A 22,500-nucleotide genomic window follows, 5' to 3' on the forward strand; every position below is an offset into this window, starting at 1 on the left:
ACCAGAGATTTATCCTGTTAGCTTTTCTATTCTATCCATACAAAGTCCTGTGCTTATCATATCTTCTACTGCCACAAATACCCCCTAAGGGATCCAGTCGTCTGTTGCTATCTGCATTCATTTACTCTTCTTTATCTAGAAAAATAAACTTTGAATGTTTCTACATTTATTCCACTTTGACTTGTATTTACCATTATTGTGCAAAATTAAACGTAGTAAACTACTGGTACGTATATTGTCAGCGCTTGATTCATGCACTTGTCATTACTGGTTTTATGTAATAGTTAACGTTCATGATTGTTAGACAATCTTTTCCCCTCAAGTAACCTACAAAATTATGATTTGTTGACCATCAATATTCGACCTTTACAGCTTTTCAATTAACGTATTCTGATAGTTAACCCTCAGCAGGGATAGTTAACCCTAACTACCCCTAATAATGTGATCTACGTGTGTACCTCAGGTCTGGACAGCACCTTCGGTGGTTTAGAGGCTATGATCACAGGCCTGTGTGACGAGTACCCTCGGGTCTTGGGTCGAAATCGTGAGATCTTCGTCCTCGCCTTGCTTGTCTTCATCTACATCTGTGCTCTGCCCACCACAACCTACGTAAGGCTCATAGGAATGAGATTTACCAAGTAAAAAATGAGACTTCAGTGCGAGGCAGCGAAGAGTTGGGTTTAGGAGATATCGAGAAGGAGGTTCTTGTTGTCAGGCACGAGGGGTCAGTCCATGATGGAAAACATTTCAGTGTGAGAGCCTATATCATGAGGGTTTCTATGCCTGATCTTTATCCACTTTTGTTTCATTTCATTCTTTACAAAATATTCTCTCCTAATATTTAGTTACTCTTAATCTCGTATGATTATTGATGAATCATAAGTTGTAGGAGATAACCTTTTCTTCATCTGTTCAGATAAAACATTTCTTTTCCTGTCGAGATCACCATTCAGGAAAATCATCCCAAACACAGTTCTTTGGAGCATTGTTATGAGAATATCTAGATGATAACTCACAACTCACTGGTAACCTTACGTCTCATTCCCCACGACAAGGGTGGTATGTACATCGTAGACCTGCTCAACATCTTCGGCACGGGGAACCCCATCCTCTTCATAGTGTTCGTGGAGGCCATGGCCGTCTGCTGGTTCTACGGCGCCGAGCGCTTCGCCGACGACATCCAAAAGATGTTGGGCTTCCGTCCAGGCCGCTTCTGGATCGTCTGCTGGAAGTACATCTCCCCTACCTTCATATTCGTGAGTCTTCCAAGCCGTTGTGTAGTTGTGGGTACCAAACTATCGTGTCGAGCGTGGGTGTGGGATCAAACTGCTGATGGTGTGTGTATGGGGAGCAGGCAGCCATGTCAAGTGTGGGTAGGGTGTGGACTTTGGAGTTATAGGACTATCTAGATGAAGGAAATCTTTGGATTTCATTTGTCAATACATATGTGCGAGCAGGTATACATGTTAAGACGCGCAATGACACACACACACACACACACACACACACACACACACACACACACACACACGTTAGGTAAGTGTACATACTGTTTACATGTTATACGTGACCCAACACAAGAGGTAGCACTAGTTACCTTACTTGGCAGCCATTATGACACCAAGTACCCAAACTTAGCCCTAACTGCCTTACACGTAGTACTAACTATCCTTCACCTAGCACTAACCATCGTGCACCTAGCACTAAATATCCAATAGCGAGCACTAATAACCCCCCACATAGAACTAACTATTTCACAACTCAGAATAACTACTCCACACCTAGCACTAACTACCACTCACCAAGCATTAGCTACCCAGCACTAACAACCCCCTCATTAGCACTAACTATCCCACACCTAGCAATATTCTGTGTTTGGCCCTAACTTAGTTCCTCACCAAACATTAACTATCATACACCATACACTAACTACCATAAACCAGGAACTAACTACCATACTCCAGGCACTGACTACCATACTCTAGGGACTAACTACCATACTTCAGGAAATAACCACTATACTCCAGGAACTAAATACCATAAATCATGTGTTAACCATCATATCCAGGCACTAACTACCACACACCGAGCCTTTACAATTACCATACGCAAGGCACTAATTTCCATGCAGCAGGCACTAACTGCCATACACTAGTCATACTTAAGGCACTAATTACTATACAACCAGGAATTTACAGTCATATATCATAGAATATAGCACTGTCTACCATACATCAGGCACTGTCTACCATACACATGGCACTGTCTACCATACACATGGCACTGTCCACCATACACAAGGTACTAACTACCATACACCAGGCCTTTACAGACATACATCATGCACTAACTACCATGTACCAGGCGCTAACTGCCGTACGCCAGGCACTGACTCCCATACGCCAGGCACTAACCATCAAATACTAGCACTAACTACTATACATCAGACACTAACTACCAAATGCGAGGCAATAACTATCATATGCCTGAAACTAACTGTCGTACACCAGGCACTAACGACCATACACCGAACACAAACTACCATACAGCAGACCTTCTCTACTATATATGAGGTCCTAACGACGCTAAACCAAGCACTAGCCATCATACATCTAACACTAACTGCCATACACCAGGCATTAACTACCACACGCCAGGTATGAGCTACCACACAGTAGACATTAACTACCACACCCCAGGTATGAGTTACCACACAGTAGACATTAACTACCACACGCCAGGTATGAGCTACCACACAGTAGACATTAACTACCACACCCCAGGTATGAGCTACCACACAGTAGGCATTAACTACCACGCCCCAGGTATGAGCTACCACACAGAAGACATTAACTACCACACGCCAGGTATGAGCTACCACACAGTAAACATTAACTACCACACGCCAGGTATGAGCTACCACACAGAAGACATTAACTACCACACGCCAGGTATGAGCTACCACACAGTAGACATTAACTACCACACCCCAGGTATGAGCTACCACACAGAAGACATTAACTACCACACGCCAGGTATGAGCTACCACACAGTAAATATTAACTACCACACGCCAGGTATGAGCTCCCACAGAAGACATTAACTACCACACGCCAGGTATGAGCTACCACACAGTAAACATTAACTACCACACGCCAGGTATGAGCTACCACACAGTAAACATTAACTACCACACGCCAGGTATGAGCTACCACACAGTAGACATTAACTACCACACCCCAGGTATGAGCTACCACACAGAAGACATTAACTACCACACGCCAGGTATGAGCTACCACACAGTAAACATTAACTACCACTCGCCAGGTATGAGCTACCACACAGAAGACATTAACTACCACACGCCAGGTATGAGCTACCACACAGTAGACATTAACTACCACACCCCAGGTATGAGCTACCACACAGAAGACATTAACTACCACACGCCAGGTATGAGCTACCACACAGTAGACATTAACTTCCACACCCCAGGTATGAGCTACCACACAGAAGACATTAACTACCACACGCCAGGTATGAGCTACCACACAGTAAACATTAACTACAACACACCGGGTATAAGCTACCACACAGAAGACATTAACTACAACACACCGGGTATAAGCTACCACACAGAAGACATTAACTACCACATACCTAACACTAACTTGTATATACTTAGTACTAAATATAATCGACAACCTTAACCAGCCGACGCCATTTACTACACGCCCATGAGCCTAACAAGCCAACGCCAGGTACTAACTACCTTCGACCCTAACAGGTGCTATTCATGTGCTCATTAATGTTGGACGAGGGCGCCTCCAACCTGAAGCTACCGGCCTGGGGAGTAGTGCTAGCGTGGTGCCTCTCCTGCTCTTCCATCATCTGTATACCACTGTACATCATCTACATGTTCTTCGTTACCCCTGGAACCTACAGAGAGGTATGTAGACCTTCCCTTACCCTCAGCCACGAGTCTTACCGTAGTTAATATTACTCATGTCTGACGCATTATTGTTCAGTTACTATGGGAAACAGTTTATCCACTTGTTTCCCCAGTGAGTGGTCAACCTCATCACAATAATATATCCAAATTCATGGATGTTTGTGCTGACTGACGGGCCACGTGGGCGGTGCTACCAACATGCTGGGTAAATGGAGGTTACTAACTGCAGTCAGGAGTTGTTATCGTGAGAGTTGGGAAGGCATGTGTTCATTTCGGAAGGAAGGAGGGTGAGTGTTTCCCGGTGAAGGAGGGTCTGTGTCAGTGATGTGGGATGTCTCCACGGCTCTTTAATCTTCCCTCGGACTGAATGGTGCGGAGGTAAATGCGAAGGTCTGGGAGTGATGGGTTGACATACAGTATGCTGGGGATGAGGATCATGAGAGGAAATCAGTTGCTGTTTTACAAACGCGTAGCTCTGCTTGCAGACTCCAGAGAAAAACTCCAAAAGCTGATGACAGACTTTGTATGCGTGTGAAAGAAGGATAAAAGTAATCATGATCAAAAGTACGGTATTGAGGTGCAGAATACGGATGAGATAAGTTGGCGAGGGTGTAAGTATGAATGGGAAGGACGAGGACCTAGATAAAGTGGAAGGCTTTAGTTACTTGGGAGCGGATGTGGCAGCGGATGGAAACATAGGGGCTGAAGTGAGTCACAGGATTGAAAAGGGATTAAGGTCTTGATAACGTAGTAGGACGTGTGGAAGGAGAGGTCAGTTTCTTAAATGCCAAAATGGATGTTATTGGAGGTATAACAGTCCGGCACAGAGAAAAAAGAGGATGGATTTGTTGGAAACTGAATATTTATGGACAATATATAGTGTGAAGTGGATTGATTTATGAGGAACGGCAAAACAAGAGAGCGGTGAGGCAGTGAGCACAGTCTGAATGAGCGGGCCGATCTAGGCGTGCTGACATGATCTGGACCAATGGAAACGACGAGCAAAGACAAACTGACGAAGAGGATCTTGACGTCAGAAGTCAAAGGAGACTGAGAAGAAATAGAAGGTTGGATTGAAGGAGACCTTGGGGTACAAGGGCCTGAAAATCTAGGAGATCGAGTGGCGTTAACTGGGAAGAAGGAACTGGATCGATGTGATACAGCATATGGGAGTTAAGGCGTTGTCAGTGACTGAACCAGTTTGCATGAAGAAATCAGTGTAAACCATAGAGTTAGTCAGTTTGGTTTGGCCGTGGGTGGTAGGTTCTTGTTTCATACATTTGTACAGCACATGGAAGCTGAAGACCTTATGTTCAGTCATGATGTCATTGTTCTTGTTGTAATACATTATACAGAACATGATAGCTAGGGAGTGGACGTGTACTAATGAGATCAGTATTTGTCTTTTCCTGATGCTACCTCGTTAAGGCGGGAAATGGGATCATCTATTATCATTATAATATTTGATCGCCGTTTCCCGCATCAGCGAGGTGGCGCCAGGAAACACTAATAAACACACACACACACACACACACACACACACACACACACACACATATATATATATATATATATATATATATATATATATATATATATATATATATATATATATATATATATATATATATATATAAACGCCCATACACGTACCTAAACATACACATACACAGACATATACATGTACATATACAAGTATTCATACTTGCTTGCCGTCAATCCATTGCCGGCGCCACCCAGCCCCACAGGAAACAGCATCGCTGACCCACTCCTTAGTAAGGTAGCGCCAGGATAACAAACGAAAAAGGCCACATTCGTTAACACTCAGCCTCTAGCTGTCATGTGTAATGCACCGAAACCAAAGCTCCCAATCCACATCCAGGTCCCACAGACCTCTCCATGATTTACCCCAGACGTTTCACATGCCCTCGTTCATTCCATTGGCATCATGTCGACCCCGGTACACCACATCGTTTCAATTCACTCTATTCCTTGCACGCAATTCATGCTCCTGTACGTTCAGGCCCCGATCTCTCAAAATCTTTTTCACTCCATCCTTCCACCTCCAATTTGATCCCCCGCTTCTCCTTGTTTCCTCCACATACATCCTCTTTGTCAAGCTTTCCTTGCTCATTCTCTCCATATGTCCAAACCATTTCAACACACCCTCTTCTGCTCTCTTAATCACATTCTTTATATTTCCACACAGCTCTCTTACCCTTTCATGACTTAACGGATCAAACCACCTAACACCAGACACTGTCCTCAAACATTTCATATCCAACACATCCACCCTCCTCCATACAAACCTATCTATAGCCCATGTCTAGCAGTCATATAATATTGTTGGAACTACAATTCCTTCAAACACCCACTTTTGATTTATGAGATAACATTCTCTCCTTCCACACATTCTTCATCCCTCCCTGAACCTTCGCCTCCTCCCCTACTCTGCGACTCACTTCCGCTTCCATGGTTCCATTGGCTGCTGAGTCCATTACCAGATATCTAAAACACTTCACTTTCTCCAACCTTTCTCCATTCAAACTTGCATTCCAATTAACTTGTCCCTCAATCCAACCGAATCTAAAAGCCTTGTTCTCATTCACATTTACTATCAACTTCCTCCTTTCACACATTTTTCCAAATTCAGTTACCAACTTCTGCAGTTTCTCACTTGAATCAGCCCCCAGCATTGTATCATCAGCGAACAACAACTGACTCACTTCCCAGGCCCTCTCATCCCCAACAGACTGCAGAGAACGAGGAGAAAAGGAGACCAAATTGGAGGTGGAAGGATGGAGTGAAAAAGATTTTGAGTGATCGGGGCCAGAACATACAGGAGGGTGAAAGGCGTGCAAGGAATTGGGTGAATTGGAACGATGTGGTGTACCGTGGTCGACGTGCTGTCAATGGATTGAACCAGGGCATGTGAAGCGTCTGGGATAAACCATAGAAAGTTTTGTGGGGCATGGATGTGGAAAGGGAGCTGTGGTTTCGGTGCATTATACATGACAGGTAGAGACTGAGTGTGAACGATTGTGGCCTTTGTTGTCTTTTCCTAACGCTACCTCGCGCGCGTAGGGGGAGGGGGGGGTCATTTCATGTGTGGCGGGGTGGCAACGGAAGTGAATAAAGGCAGCAAGTATGTATTTTGTACATGTGTATATATGTATATGTCTGTGTATGTATATTTATATGTATACGTTGAAATGTATAGGGATGTATATGTGCGTGTGTGGACGTGTATGTATATACATGTGTATATGGGTGGACTGGGACATTCTTTCGTCTGTTTCTTTACGCTACCTCGCTAACGCGGAAGACAACGACAAAGTATAATAAATGAAATATATATATATATATATATATATATATATATATATATATATATATATATATATATATATATATATATATATATATATTTTTCATACTATTCGCCATTTCCCGCGATAGCGAGGTAGCGTTAAGAACAGAGGACTGGGCCTTTGAGGGAATATCCTCACCTGGCCCTCTTCTCTGTTCCTTCTTTTGGAAAATATATATATATATATATATATATATATATATATATATATATATATATATATATATATATATATATATATATATATATATACATATATATATATATATATATATATATATATATATATGTATGTATATATCATTTGATGAATTTACAAATAACTACATAGCAAAGTAAACAAATAGATATGTATACAGAGGAGGAAGAGCCAGCTGTACATGCTACAACGCAAAGAATGTTTCAAGAGCCTGACTGATGACGTCAGATTAAAGCTATTAAGTTATGAAGTAATATAATATTTAGATCAATCAAGCCCAAACGACTGGAAGGATGACTTTGATAACCCAACATCAAGATTATTGAGGGAGGTCTGTTGGAAATTGATATTTCCAATCCAATAAATATATAACTAATCACTAACGGAAGGTAAGGTACTTAAAGACCGGCAACTGGCGAATGTCTTCCCTATACATAAGAAAGGACACAGAAGATTAGCTGTAGATTCTACCAAATTAGCCTCACATCAGTTTTAGGTAAAACGATCATGGCTATAAATATGCAAGAGAAAATTGTGACATTCCTAGACCAAGAGAAAAATTTGCTAGAAAGTTTTAATTTTTATGTATGGCAAGTGTGACTCAACAGTATCATTTAATGTAATGTAACTTGACTTCCAAAAATTATTTCCATAAAGTACCACACAAAAGACTACCATGTAGATTAAAATCACATGGATTAGGGAACGAACTATGTATGGATTTGTTACGAGCATCTACAGAAAACAACGTGTAATTTTACATGGCCAAGCCCGAGTCTGGCTGATCGTGACGAGTGGTGTCCCGTAAGGATCGGTTCCTGATCCCATTCTTTTCATAGGAGGTCGAGCTGTAAATGAGCTGAACTGTAAAATGATTCAGAGAACTTAACAAACTAGCAGAAGATATTCTTAGAATACAAGAAAATACAGTTCCTAGGACAAATGGAATAAACTGAGAGTTAAAAGATGTGGGAAAAAACCCCTTTGCAAATAGAAGCGTTGACCATAGTAATAATTTACCATCAAACATCGTAAACACAAAGACCATGAACTCCTTCAAGAACCAGTAAGACAAAGTTGTCATCAATTTATGGATCTATTGGAAGAACACAGACCGAAAATCATACATAAATGTATATACACATTGATTTCTTTTTCTTATTCTATGCCTTTAGAATATATTGAGGTGCAGCGGAGGATGGGATGGTGCATAAAGATTTTAAAGGAGGATTTCCCCGTTTGTTCTATCCTATTAGATTCTATACTGGCTTATTTCACCAATGCTTTTTTTTTTTTCCTGCCTACTGTTTTTTTGCCAGAGGATGTGAGGGTGGAGAGAAAACTTTTACTGCTCTATCCTTACCTCATTCATTTAGTATAGGAACAGATTGACTGAAGTTCAAAACAGATAACCTAGAAAGGGGCCAATGGGCCCCCTGTTGTGTCTTCAATGTATTCTCTCTCTCTCTCTCTCTCTCTCTCTCTCTCTCTCTCTCTCTCTCTCTCTCTCTCTCTCTCTCTCTCTCTCTCTCTCTCTCTCTCTCTCTCTCTCTCTCTCTCTCTCTCTCTCATTAACTAACGCCTCACATTCTCTCTCACACAGCGCATCAAGGCCATGATCAAACCTGAAGAATTCGTCCCTCCCCAGCTCAGCCAGATGAACTCTCACTATGGAACCCACGTCTGAACCTCCAGTACACACCTTTAAACCCTGAAAACCCACGTCAGAACCTCCACTACCCACGTCTGAACCTTCAGTACCCACGTCTGAACTTCACGTACCCATGTCTGAACCGTTACTACTCCACCGCCCTCATCTGAGTTTGAGCTTACTGTGCCAATCGTGTCTGAACCTCCGACGAGGATGTCTCATGTTCGTGAAGTTGATGGGAAAGATCATCTCATCTCGTCATCTCAATTTCCACGTTGAATTCATCTCACATGGTGGTACTAGTAGGCGACTTCCTAGAGGAGACCCACCGAGTTCTGGACGCCAGGAGTGTGGCCAGCAATTAGAACACCTTATAGGTGATAGAGCGTACGAGATACTCTTACGAGTGGGTTACCTCCTCGGAGATGAACCCAGATGTACACAGCCAGGACTGGGCAGATTACACAGCAGGACACAGCCAGGACTGGGCAGGTTACACAGCAGGACACAGCCAGGACCGGGCAGGTTACACAGCCAGGACTGGGTAGGTTACACAGCAGGACACAGCCAGGACTGGGCAAGCTACACAGCAGGACACAACCAGGACTGGGCAGATTACACAGCAGGACACAGCCAGGACTGGGCAAGCTACACAGCAGGACACAACCAGGACTGGGGCAGTGTCCTGAGGAACACCTAGAGGGTAGGGAGAGGGTAGGGAGAGAGTAGGATGTGGATAACAGTGTAGGTATAGTTACACCCTGGGAACATGTATGGCTCAGGTGTACATAGTATTGTTACACCCCAGGGACGTGTATGGTTCAGGTGTACACAGCAGTTCTTCACCCAAGGGACGTGTACGGTTCAGGTGTGCACAGCAGTGTTACACCCCAGGGACGTGTATGGTTCAGATGTATTCAGCAGTGTTCGCCTCAATCCAAAGAAATCAACAAAATACCCAACACTACACAAACGAACACTCCCCCTGTGCAACAGGCAGGTTTGTCTGCTGTTTTCAACAGCTGCTTTCACGTCTGTGCACACGTGAGGTCTCCAAACTTGTACCTATATAACACATTCTGCACGACTGAACGTGTACAAGTAAAGAATAAGAAAAACAATATCACACTAGAACAGTCTAATGTATACATTCTTGGATGTACTTCTGAGGGAAATTTGTACACGGAGACAAGATAGTGTTGCACAAGAAAAATCATGTAGAAGTCCTCATGTACGTAATCTGTTGTTGTCACAAAATGTACAGCGATTAATCAAGAGTACTTGTACACGAGTGTTGTCTCTCCTGGAGTCTTACACTCACATTACCCAATTGATGTTGGTCATGGAATGTTTATCTCCCACCCACCAATATACTTCCTTCCTACACATTTCCGTCGTCTTTACCATTACTGAAAACTCCAACTCCTCTCCTACCCGCTCATGCTACCTGACCCCTTCTCAAACACCATGCAGCTAACCCCTTCACGTGTTGTTTTTGTAGTAAAAAGTACCTCGTCAATATAGTCATTACATGGTACTAGACAACATAAACACTGCAGCCATTATAACATACACCTTCATCATTACCAACATGCACAACTGCTGTATAGACAATGTATTCCATTTTCCGTTACCTCCTCTTCCTCCTCCTGCCCTTTCCCACACTCATCGCTCGTATTGTAGTTGGCTGGCGATGTGATCGGCCGTTCCTGCTAGACTTTGTAAGTGATTTATTTGTGTTAGTGTCCTATTGTGCTTCATTGAAATCTAATTTTCATTGATGTGTTAGTGAACTGATTGCCAATGCTCCAGTGTCCACATAATCATTCTCAACTGTGTTGATTGGTTGTCCTAAAATATTCAGTATTGTACTGCAATGAGAATGTTGTCATAGTCATCCCTTAAACCAGGCCGGCAATGTTCAGTTTTCTGCGGTGTGGCCGCGTGTTGTGATGAGTGTTAAACAAGCTTATATTGTCAACATCGAAACCTCCTTCCTATCTTTTGTTAACTTTCCACGTTTGATAACTGTAGTAGTGATGCCTTCTGCCTGCACGGTAGATCTAGTTGTTAATGACCATGATAATTACGAATGTGTTCATTGTTGTCATTCACTGTTACATGGAAAAAATGATATTTTATCACAGCAAATACAAAGATATTTTGAATATCAATTTTACGATTTTGTACAGTCTTTAGATATTAAGATATTTCCGAAGTTCTGGGCATCATAAATGTGACATACCTCGTTTGTAAACCAATTTTGTGAAGCACTGCTAAACAGCTGTCTCTATACATCGTATTTTGTAAAGGATCATTGATACAGTTGCTTCTATATATTGTACTTTGAGATATAGGAAATCATCAAGTCAGACGGCAGCTCTTGTGTTTATATTCATGTTTACTTCCGTGTAAGTGTTGTGAGAGAAACGTGTAAATTAAGTGAAGTAGTAATGAGCGGAGTATGGCAGCCATGGCCGTGGGCGGGCAAACTGTGCAGGTCACTGATTCCTCCACGTCCACGGCCGAGACTAATCTCTAACTTGTATCAAACCTGTTGTCTTCCGTAAATATATGATTCATTGTACAGAGGTGTATGTCCAAGTGGGTGCGGAGCAGCACCTTCAGTGTTAACCTTAAGAGCCTTCAATCCCTATTTAACAAGCAGCCATGTTAAGAAGGGTGTCAGCCGCTGGGAGCCCTACCTCCACCCCCGCTGTCCCTCCTGCCTATGACCGACATATTTTTGAAGTACATGAGAAGTGTGGTCAAGAACTGTAATTTTAACAGCAAAGGCTGTTAACCAGCCGAACACTTCACATTGCAAATCAAAAGTTTGTTAAAGACAAACATATGGACGGACACAAGCGATGTACGTACGGGCTGGAGGGCCATGTTCGTGCGGTGAGTCAGACCAAACGAAGTTTTACATGGACCTAGGACTCCCGTGGCGGTTATCGTTGTTAATGTTATAATGTGAACCTCCCATTGGAATGCTGCTTCGTATCCGTGACGTCACCACTACCACTTCAGCAAGGGAACGTCTCCCACGGATCTGGTGACGTCACGATGAAGGAGTTTCTATTACTTTCACTTCTTTTTTGTAACTGGTTGTTAGGATGAGGCTCCAACCTCCTCCATCTTATCTGTGGAAACAAATGGATTATTTTCTGCCCTGCATGAAACACCAAGAAAATTACATCAAAACAGAGTTCCCAGGTTTCATAATTTTATACTTATGGTTACAGAGTAGTGAGTGTAGGAGCAGTGTGTGGTCTGTGGTGGTAGTGAGTGTAGGAACAGTGTGTGGTTTGTGGTGGTAGTGAGTATAGGAGCAGTGTGTGGTTTGTGGTGGTAGTGAGTATAGGAGTGTGTGGTTTGTGGTGTCTGTTTCGTCCGTGTCTCCTCATGTCTCCAGCTTGCATCTGCAGCTGTAATTAGTGAAATGTTAGAAGACTGGCAGCCGGTGTAGTGTCTGTTTCCACTGTAGTTAAGAACTCTGTAACCTATATATGATCTGTGTAGCAAACTGCCGAATAGCTGTGACGCCATGTGACCTAATGTGGCAGTGCTGACTCCAGGCTGACCTGGTGTGGCAGTGCTGACCCTGAGTTAACCTGGTGAGACAGTGTTGACCCCGAGCTGACCTGATGCGGTAGTGATGACTCCGTGTTGACCTGGTGTGAGAGTGCTGACTCCGTGTTGACCTGGAGTGAAAGTGCTGACTCCGTGTTGACCTGGTGTGGTAGTGCTGACTCCTTGTTGACCTGGTGTAGCAGTGCTGACTCTATGTTGACCTGTGGTAAACTTGTCCTTCGTAAATATATGTGACACTGGTGACCCCATACTGACAAGGAGTGGCATTAGTGACCCCTGTCTGACCAGGCGTGGCACTAATGACCTCGCACTGGCTACGTTTGGGACTAGTGACCTTATGGGGACCAGATGTAGCACTGGTTAACCCATGCTGACCAGGTGAGGTTCTAGTGATCCCATGTTTACCAGGCGTGGCACTGGTGACCCCGTTCAGACCAGGTGTTAATTGGTGACCCCATACTGACAAAGTGTGGCACTGGTGAGCCCATGATGACAGGTTGGTGTCACTGGTGACCCCGTGCTGACCAGATGTGGCATTGGTAACACCGTGCTCATCAATGCTGCACCTTGTGTGGGCCAGGGCGTCAGTCTCGATGCACAACATTTGCATGCAGATCCCACCAGGAACGCCTTGTATATTGGTTGATGTCATATGCTAATCAAATACACGGTATGACAGTTGACTGGTTGTTTCATGTCCTTAAATACATAACTTTGCCCTTTTCTAACGTAAACTGCGTCCAATCATCATTTAATAGAAGAACTATTGCCATAATCCATTGTAGATATACATACATTTATCAACACTGTGCGCGTGTGTGTGTATATATATATATATATATATATATATATATATATATATATATATATATATATATATATATATATATATATATATATAGAAGGCGACTAAAAGGGGAGGGAGCGGGGGGCTGGAAATCCTCCCCTCCCGTTTTTACTTTTCCAAAAGAAGGAAAGAGAAGGGGGCCAAGTGAGGATATTCCCTCAAAGGCTCAATCCTCTGTTCTTAACGCTACCTAGCTAACGCGGGAAATGGCAAATATATATATATATATATATATATATATATATATATATATATATATATATATATTGGAAAGGATCACAATTTTGCGCATGACTAAGATATTCCTATAGTCCACTGGGAAAATGAGACAAGTTCCCAAGTGCACTTTCGTGTAACAATCACATCATCAGGGGAGACACAAGAGAGAAATATAACAGTCAGTTGATATACATCGAAGAGACGAAGCTAGGACGCCATTTGGTAAACATGTGATTGTCTTGGAAAATATTTCTCTCTTGTGTCTCCCCGGATGATGGTATTGTTACACGAAAGTGCACTTGGGAACTTATCGTTTTTCATTTTCCCCGTGGACTCATAGGAATATATATATATATATATATATATATATATATATATATATATATATATATATATATATATATATATATATATATATATATTTGTGTTATTGTAAGTTGGGAACCACTGATACACTGGGAACAGTTGGTAGGCCTGGCAGTATTAGTCATTGTCCGGCTGGAGTGTTGTGTAGATAGATATACAGTGATCTAGACTGAAACCCCAACTGGTTCAGTAAAATGTTAAGACATTTCGATTCATGACTATGTAAGTATGAGGTCAAACTTTGCCTGTAAAGAACTTGCCCAACAAGTATACCACGTTTGATGTTCAAATGATTGGGTAGGTGTCCGTTATGAACGTGAGATATCCACAAGGTATAAACCAGAGCTTGTCAAAGGGTATAAACCAGACAGACCTAATTGTTGATTTGGTTTTTGACAATAATGTTCCTGATAACGAGACATTGGTCATTAGTACTATTGTACATATCATTTCCGTTATAGCTGTTCAGATATATTTTACAGCCAGTGCAGCGTGTGACCAAATGTCAAATCACAGTGAATTAGGACAAAGTCTTAAAGTCAGTGAAGTTCAGTCGGTACAAACATCATTAATATGCTACTTACTGTAGGCAATGCTAATCATTGATAGTTTCATAACTGATATGCACAGTGCCATTTTTTTCAGGCTCAGACCATCTTCAGTTCAGTTCTTTATATCATTCATCGACTCAACTCTCATAATCACCCACCTCACCAATCAGAATTTTCAGCCACCAACTTTCGTCCATTAGATGTTGAGGCCAAGGTTTCCTAACCTCAGTTTCTGCCTTAATTTCACCTAAAATCATTTTTACTTCTGTCTTTAATCTATTACATCTCATTTCAACTAATTTCTCATCATTTTTGTCCACTACTTTCATTCATCATATGTTTAATTGGTCTCGTCGGTATGCTTCATTGCTTTCGCACATCGTCCCTCACCACGACTTTCAAACCCTTTTCTAAAATCTAGATTAATTTCTTATCAATTTACGACTAGTTTGTCATCTATTTTCCGGTGGAACTAATTTAGCCATTGCCTATCCCAGCCAGCACTAAGTCCTGACATTTGCAAATAAAACTCACCTGCTCAGCAGAATGACCTTCAGTAGTAAAGTATCTGCTTATATACATCCTTAAAATACAGCGTTTCAGTATTGTTGAAGGTTTAGGAAGACAAGCTTGTATCCATAAGGCCTTCAATGTCAAAATCATGCTCAAAAGACATTCAGTCAGGAAACGAAACGTTCATGATCCCCTTGGATCTCAGCCAATTGGAACTAGCGGGGCCCTTTACGCTCTTTTTCATGAAGCGCTTTAGCCAATGAAATGGCGGAAATGGAAGCTCTAGCCCCACCCACCTCTTCTCTGAGAGAGTATCGGCAGAACCCACGGACCAGAAGTGGCCCAGACGTCGGTGGATAGTTACACGCAGACATTCTCTTGCAAGTTTGATTTCATAGTAAGTATGTGAACTTCCACCGTTGCTGGTTATAGCTGAAGTCAACATAAGTTTTTATTTCTTATATATATATATATATATATATATATATATATATATATATATATATATATATATATATATATATATATATATATATATTATCACGGCTTAACTACTATGTTTCTTCATCTAAAAGTGTTATTTCATGCGGTGCACGAAATTTCAGGATTAGATCAGTGTGCCATATACAGTATGCAACAGGTTAGGAATAATTCACGTGCTAGTGAATTAGAAACGGACATAAGGCTTAACGCTTGACTAACCTGATAAAGTCGAGCTTGTCCCTGCTCAGGCTAGGTGTAGTTATGTTACTTATGTGATCATTCGATGGCGTAAGTTCATAACGTTAATGCAGACTTGTGTGATCGATGTTCATGCAGACTTACACGCAAAAGTTTCTCATGATTGTGGTGAAATGAGTTCAGAAATTCAGTTGGTTAGTCTTAGCATGGATTGTACCATGCAGACATTAACGGAGACTTGTACACATGAACGCATATTCTCATGCACATACTTTGACGAATCATAAATGGACGTTATCACGGAATTACATAAGCCCATGTACGTAGGTCTAAGCACGAGACGCGTATATATTGTAAACATATGTATGGTACAACCATGAGAACATTAGACACTTATTGTGAACCTATTGTAGACATGCATGGCACAATCGTGAACACACGTGATGTGAACCTGGTATAGGAAAGTGAGTACGCATTTATGTAGATTACTGTATGTATTGATCCCTTTACTTATGGCTGTAAAGTTTATGTAGATAACTATATAAGACTGTTGATTCGTTTACAAATGACTAAAGTTTATGTAGATTATTTGTAAGTGTCGATTCGTTTACATATGACGAAAGTTTATGTAGATGACTGTGAGTCATCCTACTGTAAAGTTTACATAACGACTTAGTATCATTTTTACAAAACTATACTCTCGTTAGAGTTTAGGCTTATGTAAGCACAATTGTGCGAACATGAACACCGTTATTCTGGATAACGTATTGGTATCTGAAAACCATGTGTACAGTGAAACAATGTAGTAGATCCCATTGAAGTGGAACGCTTTTGGAGGATATATTTGTCACGTTTTCTCCAGGGATTTTACTACTGACAATTAGTGGGCTTTGTGGTTCAGTTATTCTTAATATATATAATTTTTTCATACTTATTCGCCATTTCCCTCGTTAGTGAGGTAGCGTTAAGAACAGAGGATTGAGCTTTAGAGGGGATATCCTCACTTGGCCCCCTTCTCTTTTCTCATTTTGGAAAATTAAAAAACGGAAGGGGACGATTCCCAGCCCCCCCCCCCCCCCCTCCCTTTTTAATTGCCTTCTACGACACGCAGGGAATACGTGGGAAGTATTTTCTCCCCTATCCCCAGGGATATATATATATATATATATATATATATATATATATATATATATATATATAGATATATATATATTTTTTTTTTTTTTCATACTATTCGCCATTTCCCGCGATAGCGAGGTAGCGTTAAGAACAGAGGACTGGGCCTTTGAGGGAATATTCTCACCTGGCCCCCTTCTCTGTTCCTTCTTTTGGAAAATTAAAAAAAAAAAAAAAGAGAGGGGAGGATTTCCAGCCCCCCGCTCCCTTCCCTTTTAGTCGCCTTCTACGACACGCAGGGAATACGTGGGAAGTATTCTTTCTCCCCTATCCCCAGGGATAATATATATATATATATATATATATATATATATATATATATATATATATATATATATATTATATATATATATATATATATATATATATATATATATATATATATATATATATATATATATTGGAATGCGTGCATAGTGCCATTGTACAAAGGCAAAGGTATAAGAGTGAGTGCTCAAATTACAGAGGTATAAGTTTGTTTGAGGTATTCCTGGTAAATATATGGGAGGGTATTGATTGAGAGGGTGAAGGCATGTACAGAGCATTCATGATTGGGGAAGAGGCAGTGTGGTTTTTCAGAGTGGTAGAGGGATGTGTGGATCAGGTGTTTGCTTTGAAGAATGTATGTTGATAATTACTTAGAAAAGCAAATGGAGTTTGTATTGTAGCATTTATGGATCTGGAGAAAGGTCATATGATTGAGTGGATAAGAGATGCGCTGTGGAAGTATTAAGAATATATGGTGTGGGAGGCAAGTTGTTAGAAGCAGTGAAAAGTTTTTATCGAGGATGTAAGGCATGTGTACGTGGTAGGAAGAGAGGAAAGTGATTGGTTGCTCAGTGAATGTAGGTTTGCGGCAGGGGTGTGTGATGTCTCCATGGTTGTTTAATTTGTTTATGGATGGGGTTGTTAGGGAGGTAAATGCAAGAGTCTTGGAAAGAGGGGCAAGTATGAAGTCTGTTGGGGATGAGAGAGCTTGGGAAGTGAGTTTGTTGTTGTTCGCTGATGATACAGCGCTGGTGGCGGATTCATGTGAGAAACTGCAGAAGCTGGTGACGGAGTTTGGTAAAGTGTGTGGAAGAAGAAAGTTAAGAGTAAATGTGAATAAGAGCAAGGTTATTAGGTACAGTAGGGTTGAGGGTCAAGTCAATTGGGAGGTGAGTTTGAATGGAGAAAAACTGGAGGAAGTGAAGTGTTTTAGATATCTGGGAGTGGATCTGTCAGCGGATGGAACCATGGAAGCGGAAGTGGATCATAGGGTGGGGGGAGGGGGCAAAAATTTTGGGAGCCTTGAAAAATGTGTGGAAGTCGAGAACATTATCCCGGAAAGCAAAAATGGGTATGTTTGAAGGAATAATGGTTCCAACAATGTTGTATGGTTGCGAGGCGTGGGCTATGGATAGAGTTGTGCGCAGGAGGATGGATGTGCTGGAAATGAGATGTTTGAGGACAATGTGTGGTGTGAGGTGGTTTGATCGAGTAAGTAACGTAAGGGTAAGAGAGATGTGTGGAAATAAAAAGAGCGTGGTTGAGAGAGCAGAAGAGGGTGTTTTGAAGTGGTTTGGGCACATGGAGAGAATGAGTGAGGAAAGATTGACCAAGAGGATATATGTGTCGGAGGTGGAGGGAACGAGGAGAAGAGGGAGACCAAATTGGAGGTGGAAAGATGGAGTGAAAAGGATTTTGTGTGATCGGGGCCTGAACATGCAGGAGGGTGAAAGGAGGGCAAGGAATAGAGTGAATTGGAGCGATGTGGTATACAGGGGTTGACGTGCTGTCAGTGGATTGAATCAAGGCATGTGAAGCGTCCGGGGTAAACCATGGAAAGCTGTGTAGGTATGAATATTTGCGTGTGTGGACGTATGTATGTACATGTGTATGGGGGGGGTTGGGCCATTTCTTTCGTCTGTTTCCTTGCGCTACCTCGCAAACGCGGGAGACAGCGACGAGGTATAAAAAAAAAAAAAAAAAAAAAAAAAAAAAAAAATATATTGGAAAGGATCACGATTTTGCACGTGATCAAGATATTCCTATGAGTCCACGGGGAAAATGAAACACGATAAGTTCCCAAATGCACTTTCGTTTAATAATCACATCATCAGGGGAGACACAAGAGAGAGAAATATAAGTCAGTTGATATACATCGAAGAGACGACGTGAAAAACTGCAGAAGTTGGTGGCTGAGTTTGGAAAAGTGTGTGAAAGAAGAAAGTTGAAAGTAGATGTGAATAAGCGCAAGGTTACTAGGTTCAGTAGGGTTGAGGAACAAGTTAATTGGGATGTAAGTTTGAATGGAGGAAAGTTGGAGGAAGTGAAGTTTTGGATATCTGGGAGTGGACTTAGCAGCGAATGGAACCATGGTGGGGGAGGGGTCGAAGGTTCTGGGAGCGGTAAAGAATGTGCGGAAGGAGAGATTATCTCGGAGAGCAAAAATGGGTATGTTTGAAGGAATAGTAGTTCCAACAAGGTTATATGGTTGCGAGGCATGGGCTATAGATAGGGTTGTGCGAAGGAGGGTGGACATGTTGGAAATAAAATGTTTGATGACAATATGTGGTGGTTTGATCGAGTAAGTAATGAAAGGGTAAGTGAGATGTGTGGAAATATAAAATGTAGTTGAAAGAGCAGAAGAGGGTCTATTGAAATGGTTTGGACATATGGAGAGAATGAGTGACGAAAGATTGACAAAATGAATATATGTCAAAGGTGGAGAGAACAAGAAGCGGGAGGTCAAATTGGTGGTGGAAAGATGGAGTGGAAAAGATTTTGAGCGACCGGGGCCTGAACATCCAGGAAGATGAGAAATGTGCAAGGAATAGTGAATAAGAACGATGTGGTGCAACCGGGTCGACGCGCTGTCAGCGGACTGAACCAGGGCATGTGAAAAGTCTGGGGTAAACCATGGAAGATTTTGTAGTTTTGGTGCATTACACATGACAGCCAGAGACTGAGTGTGAATGAATGTGGCCTTTTTTGCCTGTTTTCCTGGCGCTACCTCGCTGAAACAGGAGGAAATGATGCTATATCCAGTTGGGCGGGGTAGCGCTATGAATGGATGAAGGCAAGCAACTATGAATATGTGCACGTGTATATATGTATATGTCTGTGTACGTTTGTATATGTCTGTTATGTATATGTGCGTGTATGGGCGTTTATATATATATATATATATATATATATATATATATATATATATATATATATATATATATATATATAGAATGAGTAGATGGGCCATTTCTTCGTCCGTTTCCTGGTGCTACCTCGCTGATGCGGGAAGCGGCGATCATGCATGATGAAGTAAATATAAATCATATATATATCATATATATATATATATATATATATATATATATATATATATATATATATATATATATATATATATATATTAGATATGATTGCAGTCTCATTAGCGATGTAGCGTCAGGAACAGACGAACAAAAGGCCGCATCTGCGCTCATCCCCAATCTACAACCAGGCTCCAGGGTTTTTCATGGTTTGCTGCGGCCACTTCATATGCCTTGGTTCAGTCCAGTTACAGCACGTCGCCCCCAGTACACCCCATCACTCCAATTCACTCTATCCCATGCACGTCTTTCACGCTTCTTTTCAAGCCCCAGACGTTCAAAATCCTTTTCACTTAAAAAATCCATCTTGAATTAGGTTTCTCCCTCTTGTCCCCTTCACTTCTCACACATCTTTTTTGTCAGAGTCTTCTCACTTAGTCTCCCTACGTCCAAATAATTTCAAAATATGCTCTTTAGCTTTCTCACCCGTATTCTTATTACCACACTCTTTTATTGCTTATAATTAGTCAGCCCTCCTCACAACACATTGTCCCCAAACATTTAATTTCCAACACATCCACCCTTCTCCGCACATTCTCATCTATAGGTCGTCTTGCATCTATACAACATTGTCAGGAAAACTAGGCCCTCAAACATGATCTATTTGCCCTCCCACATAACGAGCTCTTTCCACATATTTTTCGATGCGCCCAGAACCTTCGTCCCCTTAACCACCCTGCGACTCTTCTGTTTCCGTAGTTGCATTCATTATGTCCACACCCATCAATCTAAAGCACTCCACATCCTCCGGATATTCTCCATTCAAACTCTCACCGTAACTAACCCTCTGCACTGCTAAATCTAATAAAGATGCTTTTATTTATATACTGGCAACTTCCTTTTTTCGCACGCCTTTCCAGAATGTTGCCAACTTCTGCAGTTTCTACTTGAATCAGACACCAGCGCTGTGTCACAGTAAAAGAGACTAGTTCCCACCTCCCCCCACCCCCTTTTACCCTTCACTCTCTATAGACCTCACATCATTTACTTAATATAAAATTGACCACGTTATTTACTTATTACAAAATAGCTTCTCTCGCCTTAGCGGTGTAGCGTCAGGAACAGACGGAATCGTGGTTTCTTCATTTGCACATATCCACTGTAGTACATTTATATGCACGGAAATCAATCCAGAGTATATATATATATATATATATATATATATATATATATATTCTTTTTCTTTCTTTTAAACAATTCGCCACTTCCCGCGTTAGCGAGGTAGCGTTAAGAACAGAGAACTGGGCCTTTGTGGAATATCCTCACCTGGCCCCCCTCTGTTCCTTCTTTTGGAAAATTTAAAAAAAACGAGAGGGGAAGATTTCCAGCCTCCCGCTCCCTCCCCTTTTAGTCGCCTTCTACGACACGCAGGGAATACGTGGGAAGTATTCTTAATCCCCTGTTCCCAGGGATATATATATATATATATATATATATATATATATATATATATATATATATATATATATATATATATATATATATATATATATTTATATATATATATATATATATATATTTTTTTTTTTTTTTTTTTTTTTCTTTATTTTGCTTTGTCGCTGTCTCCTCGTTAGCGAGGTAGCTCAAGGAAACAGACGAATGGCGCAACCCACCCACATACACATGTATATACATACACGTCCACACACGCAAATACATACCTATACATCTCAACGTATACATATATATATACACACACAGACATATACATATATACACATGTACATAATTCATACTGTCTGCCTTTATTCATTCCCATCGCCACCTCGCCTCACATGAAATAACAACCCCCTCCCCCATCATGTGTGCGAAGTAGTGCTAGGAAAAGAAAACAAAGGCCCCATTTGTTCACACTCAGTCTCTAGCTGTCATGTAATAATGCAACGAAACCACAGCTCCCTTTCCACATCCAGGCCCCACAGAACTTTCCATGGTTTACCCCAGACGCTTCACATGCCCTGCTTCAATCCATTGACAGCACGTCGACCCCGGTATACCACATCGTTCCAGTTCACTCTATTCCTTGCA

At 41.5% G+C, this 22,500-nt stretch overlaps 2 protein-coding genes across 6 annotated transcripts in view; both read left to right on the forward strand.

Annotated features, from left to right (window-relative positions):
* Positions 1-13,452, forward strand: part of SerT (Serotonin transporter) — a 159,877-nt gene extending 146,425 nt beyond the window's left edge. Inside the window, exons 11-14 of the mRNA XM_071659891.1 lie at positions 464-609; positions 1,056-1,256; positions 3,788-3,949; positions 9,125-13,452. Coding sequence (XP_071515992.1) covers positions 464-609; positions 1,056-1,256; positions 3,788-3,949; positions 9,125-9,208 — 593 coding nt within the window. The 3' untranslated portion in view covers positions 9,209-13,452. The remainder of the gene's footprint in view (positions 1-463; positions 610-1,055; positions 1,257-3,787; positions 3,950-9,124) is intronic.
* Positions 13,453-15,598: 2,146 nt separating this feature from the next.
* LOC139747315 (uncharacterized) overlaps positions 15,599-22,500 on the forward strand; it is a 34,929-nt gene continuing 28,027 nt past the window's right edge. For all 5 annotated transcript variants that reach the window (XR_011712372.1, XR_011712374.1, XR_011712373.1 and 2 more), the window contains exon 1: positions 15,599-15,662. The gene's annotated coding sequence lies outside the window, so the exon portion shown is untranslated. The remainder of the gene's footprint in view (positions 15,663-22,500) is intronic.

This window comes from Panulirus ornatus, chromosome 68, assembly GCF_036320965.1.
Source record: "Panulirus ornatus isolate Po-2019 chromosome 68, ASM3632096v1, whole genome shotgun sequence".
NCBI lineage: Eukaryota > Metazoa > Arthropoda > Malacostraca > Decapoda > Palinuridae > Panulirus > Panulirus ornatus.